The sequence below is a fragment of the Plectropomus leopardus genome, chromosome 20 (genome assembly GCF_008729295.1).
Source record: "Plectropomus leopardus isolate mb chromosome 20, YSFRI_Pleo_2.0, whole genome shotgun sequence".
NCBI lineage: Eukaryota > Metazoa > Chordata > Actinopteri > Perciformes > Serranidae > Plectropomus > Plectropomus leopardus.
The window spans coordinates 19,526,144-19,538,752 of record NC_056482.1 but is presented as its reverse complement, the minus strand read 5'-3'; the positions used below and the strand labels follow the sequence as shown (position 1 = coordinate 19,538,752).

Here is a 12,609-nt window from a genome sequence, read left to right as displayed (position 1 = left end):
TGGTCGGTGGTGTTCAGACTGTGAAGGCAAGAACACGACTGTGATTACAGAGGAGAGGAGAGAAATGTTGGCAGATCTACACTTGTGACAGATGGCCATGCGGAGATGTCCAGGTGTGTGTGTGTTTGTCTGTGTGTGAGTGTGTGTGTATGTGTGCGTGGTGTGCTTTATCAGTTTCTATGCCAACTTCTGAATAACACTGAGCTAGTTAGCAATATTTTTTTCTTTCTCCTGTTATAACAAAGGTACCCTGCCATGGAGAACATTTTTACACACTTGACATGCATCAGCAAGGACTGGTCTGAGGAACTATAATCCGTGGTTGCACACGAATTTGCCAGATCATGGCTATATTTATAACAGCATACAGCAAAGTGAAGCCACTCAAATGAACACAAGTTTTCAAATTGATCAAAAAAATCCTCTCGCTCCTTCATCCTTAAGCTACTTGTCAACAAACAGCATCCAAATCACAGAGACAGACAGATATGGGATAATTTCCTAATTCTATGTTGTTCCACAAACACGCTGCAGCACGGTAATCGGCTAAAACATTATTCATAGGTCTCCTCTGAAAATATGTAAATACCTACGCTTGCAGAAATGCCATGTTAATACCTTGTGGGATCACATACCTACGGATGTCAGGTTTACAAGGAAATACCTGAAACGGCTTGGATAGATTAATAAGAGGGTGTACACTAGAGTACACATGTTGAACTTTGTTATTACTGTGATTTCATTTAATTTGACCTTTACCTCATTTGCATTTTAAAAAAATACCAAAGCTTGCCTTGAGCTGAATCACAACCACATTTGTATGCATTAACCAGCCTGGGTTCAGCCTGAGAAGTTAAGGCTATTGGTGCAAAGCAATGAGCTTGTGGGGAAGATCGAGATGCCCTTGAACCATTTCTACACTCCTGCATTCATCCCAATCACACTCTCTCTTCTAGATCTCTATAAAACTTATATTTCCTCTATCACTCACCCCGCCTCCATCTACTTCTCCAAACTATAAATCAGAGAGAGCCGTAAACAAGCAGTGAGCTATTAGATGTGATGAGAGTCATTGGGCTGTAGCAAATTACCAAAACAGGCCACAAGAGACAAGCAATTTGAGCTTGTTCAGCGTGATCTTACTCTCCTCTTCTCTCGTCCGTCCTGTTGTCTGTAACAGACCTCACTTGGTTCTGAGTCAGGTCAATATATACTTAATTTACTCAAGCACTGTACTTAAATGTAATTTTGAGGTACTACATTTATTTTGTAACCTCTTAAAAGAATACTTCACACCATAAATGATAATATATATATATGTCAGTTACTCACATAATGTTGCATTGATTTTGTCAAGAAAATTTTGTTTTTCTCGCATGCCTCCATGGTGAATAAAGAATCCATAAACTGAGAATTAAAGTCATAGGGATCTACGTTTAACAACAGCAAAACTGTATTAAACTATCCATTTACAAACTCTCACATAACTCACACAGAGTATAATCCAAGTCTCATTTATCCAGTCATGCTCAGTAATCCCCAAATATAAAGATGGCCTTTTCCAACTGGAAGTGAACTAAAAGTAAAACCCATCGATGCTCTCTTCAGAGCCAGTCTCTATTGACAAAATCAGTAATTTTATCTCACTCAACATGGGAGCTGCTGGTCTACCATTCCCTTGATCAGTCAGTTTGTTTGTGTTATTGTATGACTCTGATTATCTGATCAAACCCTTTAAAACAATAAAAATCACACCATAACACAAATAAACTAATCAAGGCCGCTGTGGACCAGCAGCTCCAGTGTTCAGTGACGTCAAATTACTGCTTTTGTCAATAGGGTCTTGCTTTGAAAAGAGCATGGGACATTCTGCACAATAAGCACTTTTTTGTTACTTTAAATGTATTTTTACATTGTAGCATTGCTAATTCTTTAAAGTAAAAGATATGAGTGCTTCCTCCACCTCTGGCCAACACTACTGAAATGAAAATAATGGTGCAGTGTAATCACTGAAGGCCGGTGGCCATTTCTGTAATTTTTTTATGAGCTGGCTTTTTTTGTGACAGTTCTACACCTGGACAAGTGTCCCTTTCTCTGTAAAGCATAACTTGTGTCTCCATTATATTCACTCCCCAGCCGGCGTCATGCTGCATTAGCTGTGTGAAGGGCAGACTGACGAGACTGGCTGTCGTAAAATGGTTATACAAAGATACTGCAGCACGCCATTATCTTCCTCACTTGGAGGGTACAATTCACTTCTTTTACCAGAGACTCTGGCAGGGCATTTTGGTGCAGCCTCGCTGTTGAGTGCTAACATGCTACATTTCTCAGTGCCTTTTGGGTAAGTGTATCACTTCAGAGGAGTGGACAAGAATTACCTACTGCCACCATTACAAATCAATTACTTACGCCTCTAACAAAGATAAATCTCCAACTTTCTCAACCTTGAAACTGCACTGATCAATATTTTCAAATTAAAACTGGATCACATGACTGCTTGTGACGATACAGAGGTTGCTCATACCCACAGAGAATCATCATCCGATTCTGCATTTCCCCTCAGCTCATTTATAGCATTTTTAAGCATATTATCACAACCTTACTGGGGATGACTTGATTGACTGCTCTCAGCAAGTTTGTTTTCAGCTACACCAGGAAGACATTTTCTGCAAAAATGCTCTGGTTAATCCACTGTTTGCTACCTAACACCAAATGCAGACAGAGTTATCAGCTATCTGGTGAACTTAGAGCCTCTTTAGACCTGGTACTGACATGCATTTTTAGTGATCCGAACACAAGTGAATAGCCAAGACACATCGCTGTACACACATGTCTATCATGCATCGCCAGCAGACCACTTGTGGTGGTTATTTACACTTGTATTTAGCGCCGTCCACTTGTTATCTGATCACCCATAATGCATGCTAATATCAGGTCCAAGCAGGCTAGTAGAGGAGCATTTAGCAGCTAAAGAACCAAATATTTCCTTAAGCAGTTGGTGCAGATCAAACCAGAGCTGAAAGGAGAGTGAATATTAAACTTATTTTTATCAGGTGGACAGAGACATGACTCCAAATGAATGCTAATATGCTCTGTGCATGCTGGATGTGTACGTACTGTTCCAAAGGTGTGATAGCCCGTCCCCCATACTGGCTTTGGGGGTGTTACCATAGTACCATAGCCTATAGGTTTAGTCATGACCGAGTTACTGTATGTTTGCTTTTCTGACAGATTTGTAACCACTTTGCAATATTCGTTAGTTCTATGATTGTAATTGCTTTCTACGCAGCCAATTTAATCATAATAAAACCCCAAACCCAATTAAATTTTTATCCATCACTCCCCTGCGCTCCCAGTCTCTTCCCTTCCACGTCTCCTCCACTTTGCAATCTTTTTACTGTCAGTCCCACCGCCCATCTCCTCCTTCACACCCTGAAAACAACCAGGAAAACGTTATATAAATCCTACACCAAGTCCTAGATTTTCATTTCACTGTCATGTTGTGTTAGTAGACTGGAAAAAGAGACTGACAGAAATGGGCATCTTAGTCTGGCTTGCCCGGATTTAGACCATGATGCTACACTTCTGTTGTCAAAATTGTCTTTAAGTGACACACGAGGCAGCTTCTCATTTCTGTTTTTTCTATGCAAAACGCTAGAGTGTAATAATGAATAATCAGCTGTTAAACTAGAGTCTGTCTTTTACAGTCTTTACTCAAAAATGAAATTATTAACTGTTGTATTAAATAGTTTCAAATAAAAAAAATTCCAGGTATAACAAAGACGTCCTTTTCTTGATGCAGGCTCATTGTTATGTTACATACAGCATCTTATGCCATTCAAGGGTACGTCTGGGTCAGACTGCAAAGACTTTTATGCCTGTTTTTCATTCAGCCCCACATGCAGTTATTTATATTGTATGTGTCTTATTCTATCTACTTCTCACTTCCTATAAAGGTCACCTGTCTCTGTGTGGATTGAATATAACTAGTTCTAAAGACTGTAATGTTATAGATACTTTCCTCAGGTGAAGTTTAACTCAAAGTAAACTTTGTTGAGTCAAGATCACCACATTATTATCTATTTTTTAAACTTAACAAAAGTCATAACAATCCCATTCTTAAACTGGGCCTGCAGTATGAAATCTCCTTCTGCTGCCTTAATGGGTCACATACACAAACGCAGTACGTGGCCACAAATTCGATTAAAACAGCATTGCACATTTGCAGATTAATTAGTCTTTAGGCATTAGTCTTATAGGTATGCTGTGCAAACCTCAATCATCACTTATGACCCACTAGAAGTGTGTGGAAATATTTATCTGCAGATACGCTGCCCTCTGCCTGTATTTTCTCATTTTCTCCTTATTTAGCTGTGGTTGGGACTTTCATGGGCCTGTACCCCCACAGGTTGGGACTTCATTTAAAAAGTAGCAACCAGGTTCAAAACCACTGGTAGCACACATCCAAGAGGAATCTACAAAAATTGCTGACACAGAGCTGAAAAAAGGACAGAAAAGAGGCAAAAGGACAGAAGAGAATGGGTATGGAGGGCAACATGGAAATAGGCATCGGCCTAGTTCCCTCATCAAAAAGGGTGTGTCTATTAGGAGCTGCTCCCAGCCAGAGTGATCACCTGCAAACAATCAACTGCAATCAAGCCACTCAGGATATAAGCCTCAGTCTCCCTCTAGCAAGTCCCAGATTGTTTTGTGTTCATGACCAACTCTCAAGCCACATGCTCAACCCTTGTTTCTGTGACCTGTTAGTGAAATCTGCTCTGTTTTCAATATGACAAGGAATTTGCCCGACCTTCGCCTGTACCTCTGCCACACAGCCTGACCTTTCAGATTTTTTTGTTAGCCTCAGTCCATTGTTTGAAAGTGATGTCAGTGCAGGTTTTAAAGGGATAATATTCCCCCAATTTCAAAAGACAAAATCATTGCTGTAACATACACAAATGACTACCTGTCCTCTGCTCAGCCTAAAGTCAAAATCTCCAGCTGCCGGCTTCACAGCTTGCAGCCATCTTCCCTGTCCAAACGTAATCAAAACTAGCAGGTTTAATTAGGCTGTGCGCTGTTCCAAAACTAAATTTAACATGCGATTCCCCAGATAAAAGCCCCGTTTTAGAATCCCCCAAGTTAAAAAATCATATTGCGTCAGTGCAGCCAAGAGAGAGAGACGGAGCGACATCAAAAACAATCTCTCCCTGCAGGAATGGGTTTTTTGTTTTTGAAATAATGACAGCCCAGAACATGATTACGCCATACTGGTGGAGGAATCTGAGCGAGATGAAAGAGGGAGATCATCTCTGAGGTTGACAGTTGGAAATCTTCACAAATGATAGTCAAGAGATTGGTTCATTTCCTTACAGCTTGGTGCGGTTGGTGTTTTGAAAAGACTTCACAAGGCCCTCGCTTTCAGTACACAAAACCTGAGAAGTGGTCCTAGTTAGATGAATGAAAGCCCGGGGCTCTGTGTGTTACATAATCTCATCCAAGGGGAGGGACAGGATATATCTATGCTATCCTCATTCTTCACTGCTCACCTCCACAGCTCTGCCTTTTAATTAATTTCTCATAATTTTTGCAACCTTTCACTTCCTTCCCACGATTCCTCATCCTCCCCAGCTCATCTTTCCTTCGCCTCCCTTGTGTCCCGTCTTCCTGTTGCACTTTATCCCAGTCTGCTCATCCTATTTTTATTCCCTTTCATCCTGTTTTGTCTTTCACAGTAATGGCAAATGCAACAACGAATGATCGTCTTGAGGTTTCCAAAAAGCAACAAGTTACATGACTAAATAAACATATCACCATAAATAAGCATCTTCGCTGTCACGCTGCCTCTGGCTATGGAGCTACTCCAATCAGGAGGCTTTGTTTCGGTCATGTGATGGCACTGTCCCTCTCCCTTGCTCTGTTCATGACAGGCAGGGTGAGTAAGAAAAAGACAGCCAAAAAAAAGATGAAACATAGGGCAGGGAAAGAGTGATGGAGCGACACAGAGGAGGATAAAGAAGGTGAAAGGGAGGAAGAGCTCCTATGACACAGTGAGATACAGGAAGAGATGAGGGGAGGGATGGAGGGGAGGAGGGGCGAGAGAGAAACAAGGCTGTGAGGGTGTGACAGAGACATCAAAGAGAGAGAGACAGAGAGAGCAGGGACAGGAGGAGTGAGACAGGGAGGTGGTTGTGATGCCTCTGAGAGCTGTCCGTGAAAAAGAGGGGGAGGAAGTGTAATAGAGTCATGAAAATTAAAGAAAGCTTGCTACTCAATGGGCTGTTACAGTGTCTCTCTCAAGAGCACTCTGCCTCTCCTCTGCTGCAACATGGAGAAAATACACACAACATGATGCATTTTTTGGATACTGAGACAGTGATATTGAGACAAAATTTCACTGTATTTTGCTCCAAAAGATCCTTAAGGACACTTTCTAATGTAAAAAAATCAACATTTTTGTGAAGTTATTTTAAACTTTAATATCACAGCGCTGGGTGACAATGCAATGTTATTGTTCCGGCGACCCGAAATTCCAAAGCCACATCAGGCCGAAAAATGTCCCATTGGACCAAAAGCCCATTTCTCCAACAAACTGTGATGTCAAAAGGCAAACACCCATTTCTTCAAAGTCCTGTTTCTCTGGGGAGAAAAACACTCACTGTAGTTGATTTCAACTTTCCCAGCAGTGTTTGTTACGCGCCGCTGTGGCATTTCCCAGCCACATTTGAGCCACCTGCCCTGTGTTAGTCTGGCAACCTGTCCAGGCTGTGCCTCACCTTTCACGTAATGTCTGCTGGGATATCCTCCAGCCCCCCCAGTAACGCTTAAGAGGATAAATGTCAACAGCTGATAAGCTGAATCTCCCTCATGTCCTTCAAACTCAATGTGGTAAGAATTTTTTGCAAGAAAAATTATCTTCTCCAAACCATAGATGAGACAACCTTGACGACATCATCCTTATGAAACTTGTGAACATCATTTCCCCTTCTCTCATCCTCTGCAGTGATATGAACTAATTCAGTAATATCACAGCCATTTCTGGAACTTGTAATGGTTTTAATTTTTTCAACAGACAGCCAAACCCTGGTGGAGATTCTTCAATAACCAATAACTGCTGCCCGCTGATTTGCTTCATTCTGTGATGAACAACTTTGAAGATGCACATATTGCTATGGCAACAGTGAAGTCTCCAAAACTGATTTTTAACACAAAATCTGACCATCAATCGAATTAGCAGACGGTTTCATCATAAACAGTGACGACATTTCGCAGTCTGATGGCTCATACTGACTTAGTGTCACACTCCACACAAATTCCAAATGACATGAATGATCAGGAAGTTCGGTTATGTTGTTTCTCCTGTTTTACCAGAAAAAGAAGTGTTCATACTTAAATCTACTTGCGATTGTTTATATTTTCACATCGTCCAATTAGCTTACACAAAAATTGCCAATGGGGAGAAGGAAAGGTTGGGAGAAGTTATGTCACAGCACGTCAGCATGGATGACTTACTTTTAGTGTCAAAAAAAAATACAGCATCTGTGACCGTTTTATCCAGACATCAAACAAATCTATTTAATAGCAATGTCTCCTGTAGTCAAAGAACAGCTCCCTCTTAAAAGCTCACATGTCTGTGTTTGGTGCAACAACATCCCAGCATTATGTCCTGTTTGACATTATTTTCTTTAATTCCATGATCCAAATCATATCTATAACATTTAGTTCTTTTAAGCCCAGTCCAGACAAAATAGTGACAGCAGATGAGTTGAAACTTGCAACTTTCTGCAATGTGCCGGTCTGCATCATTCTGAAAACCTGCCAGTTTACACAAGTGCGACTAGACAAGGCAGTGTATCATTTCCATAGCAATGACTTTATCTACTTCTGTTCTAATTTTCAGCTCTGTGGGTTTATTCTGTAGCACACTATCTTGTGTAGCTTCGTAAAAAAAATAGAATGAAGATAGTTATAGTGAGGTACTTGCTTACAGGTGCATATCTAGTGGTGATGAAACGGCCAAAACATAAACAAATACACCACAGAATAACCGGCAGCAATTAATCTGTCAATGAGTGTGTGTGCAACCCACCGTTTGGCATGGACACAACATGAGGACAGAGACCGACATATGTCAAAAGCTGCAGGAATTTAAATGAGACAGGATCTGGCTCGCTCCCTCTCTCCCTCAACATTAATAAACAGTTTTATCTTGTTGATAATCTTTGGTCTGAACTGAGCAAAGTTTTGTTGAAATGCAGGATGTCAGATCCATGGAAAAGAGACAGAAAAAAAGTCTGTAATAAAGGAATTCACCCATCGCTTATGCTTATTTACGGGGTTCCAAATGCACAGCAGGGTACAGACTATGCCGATTATTAGCTCTATATAGTAAGTCAGAAAAAAATGCTTTGACATCAGCATAGCAACAACCACCTTTGAGTCATCAATATGTGCAGATATCGCCAATCAGTTCTCATTAACCCCCCTGTGGTTACACATCCCAATTAAACACACTGCACAACCATGATTAGCAATGTCCAACTGAGCATTTCACGCTGAGCTCCAGCCAAGACACTTGAAAGCTGCAAATGAGCAAATCGCTGTACAATGATGACAGGCTGTCCAACAGGAGGACTGTCTTTAGATGATGAAGCACTTTGTGATGATTAATTGTGTCACAATTAACAGAAAAAAAATTAACATGAGGATGGTGCTCAAAATGTGTCTGTATCCACAACATTTTCTATGTTAACAGTTGCTGTAAAGGGCGATATTTTGTGGGAGTACAAGTGACACTTTAATTGACACGAGTGGGATTTCAAATATGGCAATCATAGCATGTATGTCTCACTTATTCTGACAGACACAAATAAGAATCGGCATCGCACCATGTACCAGTGTATTCAGCTGATTTCTATCACCATTCTCGAGTGAACACGGGAGGGTGAAGTGCTTCTCAGTCACTCTGAGAAGAGCTTGTACCTGATATTAAACTGTCAAAAACTGATTTCCCTGGCTCCTGTTATTCCTGATGTGTTGAGGGTAATGCAGAGCAAAAGTGCAAAGTTAAATTTTAAGGAGCTAAACCAAAAATTTAAAAAATTGCTCAGTTAAACTCAGTTTTTTTAAAGGTGATACATAAATAAAGCTATGATTGTTGTTATTATTATCATTATTATTATTATTATTACCTGATATTTTTCTATTATTGTTATTTTTTTTTAGAATTATCTAAATCTACTGATTTCTTTATTTGTGGAGCAATTCTCACAAAGTTGCTCATTGCCTTTTTCCCCATGTTTTTGAGAGAAACTACAGGGTGCAAAGGTTTAAATGATTTCCAACGGTGTCTGAATGCAGCACAAGAAAAGCAATGTGACTCCAGGTTTCAAAGTTAATGTGTCTGAAAGTGCATAAAAGTACTGTGATTCTTACATAACAAGTACAAATGCAACAAAAATAGAAAATATCCCACAAGGCTTCTCCAAAAACGTAGCGGGAACATCATGAATCAAAGGGGAAATTATTTTTTAAAAAAGTCACTTTCACTGATCTTGGAGGACATACCCGCACAATTCCTTTAAAGTGTGAAAGAGTTGTATGGTGCGAAGCTGTCAGAAAATATGACACAAAAGTCAATCAAGAAGAAGGCATGGGATAAAAGAAGAGGTGTAAATGCATCTGAGACTGTTAAGCAGGATGTTTCATCAGAGCAGCGTGTGTGTGTGTGTGTGTGTGAGAGTGAAAGAGGGTGAGAGAGAGATTAATGCAGGGCGTCCTGAGACATCTCTCTGATTAAGGACTTTCAGCCAACATGGTAATTAAATATGGAGGAGCAGAACAATTCTTACACACACATTCTGCTTTCCAGTCATTCCAACACTTAACGCTCTGGTTAGCTGTGTATAATTTACCAGAGGAGGTCATTTGCTAATGGTTAAATTGTCACACACACACACACACACACACACACACACACACACACACACACAGACTCTTCATACATATCCCTCAAACCAGGATTAAAATTCACACTCGGCCTCTCACCTCTACAAAGATGAAACATGGGATGATGGAGTAGCTGCGCAGGGTGTTGTTGGACGCCATCTTGTCTCCTGTCGGGAGACTTCTCCTCTCAGGATTCACGGCAGCTCACTCTGCAAAGAAGGGAACATCGAGTGTCAGTGCTCATTATCTGATACTGACAGAAACACAGCCATGCCACCTCTGCCTATTACACTGGATCTATATTATCAGTCAGAGAAATTAAGTATTGATGAGAACTACTCGCAGTATTCACTGATCATCTGCAGCATGAAAGTGCTTTATTATCACTGATGATTAGGGGTGTAAGGAAAGATCAATACAATTGAGTATCACGATATTATGTTTTGTGATGCTGTATCAATGTTTAATTGAGAGTATACAAGCACAGGTTGTGGCAGTGGTTCATTTTGTGTCTTGCATTAAAACCCTTGCCCACTAGATCCCTCAGTGATGTAATCTATCTTTGCCATTGGACTCTTCTTCTCCAACTTAACAACATATCAGAGAACACAGGCCTATGAAACATAGTCATAAAAGATGCACTGCCAGCTCTTAAAATGAAAACCCCAATATATTCCCTTGCTTACATTATCGCAGTATTTCACATGAATATCAAATCATAACCATGATGATGATGCATATTGTATCACCTGATTCTTGCCAGGCACAGCCCTGCTGACTGTCACATTTCAAAGACTTGATGACAGTTCATTGAACTTTTGGAAGTCAGTCCATATTTGTGAGAATAAATAAATAAATAAATAATAATAATAATAATAAAAGCTAAAAAGCAATATATAAGGGGAGCTTTTCTTTATAGAGCAGTACTATCCTAAAAACACATCAGCTGTCATTTACTCTGCACAAAGCAGGCTGTTCTCATGCACTGTTTGTAAGCATTTGAAACATTACCTACATTAGTTTATTTGCCTAAACCTAACCTACGTAAGTCTACGCAGCTAACCCCATTCCTGGGTGCTAATATTTTTTATATCATACGAGCCCTAGTATGTGCATTTTTGTAATTTATACAAACTGTTATACAAAGATCGGTGACACAGAGGTGATTCAATGACAAAACGATTGTCAAATACTACTTTTAGGAAGCAAACTTGATAAAGCACCTCTCGCCTAGTGGCAGAAAAGGGCGAGCATAGCAGCTCGAATGAGGTTTTTCTTTCATAAATTCGTTCTGGGGATCCAAAAAACTCCCAGAGCATCTTGGAGATTCAACCCCTGTGTTGTGTCTTAGATCTCCACTTGCATCACTTTCCAGTCAGCTGTGCCCCCAAAACCTCAAGAGAAAAGGACTGGAAGCTTCCTTAGTATCAGCCACAGCCAGGCCTGGTAGAGGCACCTGCAGACGTTCCAGTTAGGGACAATAGCAAACATCTGTACTGAATTGAATTGAAATTAAATTGCGTCGTGGCAGACTTTGTGATATCAGCAAATATGATATTGTGGTCTGAAGAATCGATATAATATCATATTGCAATGAAACACATGATTTACCCCCTTACAAGGTGCTTGACTTGCATGAAAAGTTCCAAACTACAATTTTCAATAATATAAAATAGCAAATCCTCATATTTGATCACCTACACCTTGAAAAATGTTTGCATTTTGCTTGATAAATGACTCAGCAATGCAAATCAAGGTTTTGTGGACCTTAGAGTTAAAGACTGGGTTAATCAAAGTATACAAAATATAGTTTGTAAAAGTTATCTGTTAAGGCTGGCAGAACTGAAAGATCTCTTGTGTGGCAAAGTGTGTAGAAGAACTACGAACACAAAAACGCAACTGATCCTATCTGCCAATAGATTGCCCATAAATCGTACAAACTGGACCTTAAAGACCCTGGTAACACTTAAGCTAAGGAATGGCTGCATACTGTGCTGTAATATATTTCTCAGCATTAGTTAAAGCCTATTTTGTTGCATTTTCAACAGCAATGGGTCTATATTTGCCCTCTGGAGATATTTGTTACAAACACATCAGATTTTCATATCACAAGTAACAGTATTATTTAAATGTACATAGAATTAACTTTAACTACTCTCTGCTGGTATACACAACCAGCAGAGACCAAAACCACACTGATAGAACTGATCCTCAGCACTCGAGGACAGTTTCTGGTGCCGCCTCCGTTGCCCTGTCATCGTGTTTTACTGCATTTCATTACAGCTTCTAATTGTCACGAACAATGCCATGGCATTTCCCCACAGACAATAACTGTCTCGTTAGTGAGAGTGGGAAACAAATGGAAATATGTGGAGAACAGGAGAATATCGGAAAAATGAAATTGCTGTGATATGTTTGCCTTTCTGGCTCCAGACAAGGATGAAATGGCTTGTCACTCACTCGTAGTGTTCTTTTCAATTGCTGAGAACTGACAGTGCAAGTGGGAGGTGTTTTGCAGTGTCACTAGATTATGTGGTTTATAAAAGTAGTTCTGAAAAGCCAGATATAACAGTATCTGCTGTAGAAATCGATTTAATGGTATTAATCAACAAAGCTATGACCCCCCCTACAGATATTTAATGGTCATAAATGTGTTATGGG

The 12,609-nt window shown here is 40.1% G+C and overlaps 1 protein-coding gene across 3 annotated transcripts in view; it reads right to left on the bottom strand.

The window, feature by feature from the left end:
- plppr1 (phospholipid phosphatase related 1) overlaps positions 1–12,609 on the bottom strand; it is a 56,353-nt gene that overhangs the window by 28,299 nt on the left and 15,445 nt on the right. For all 3 annotated transcript variants that reach the window (XM_042509927.1, XM_042509928.1, XM_042509925.1), the window contains exon 2: positions 10,048–10,157. In XM_042509927.1, coding sequence (XP_042365861.1) covers positions 10,048–10,107 — 60 coding nt within the window. In that variant the 5' untranslated portion in view covers positions 10,108–10,157. The remainder of the gene's footprint in view (positions 1–10,047; positions 10,158–12,609) is intronic.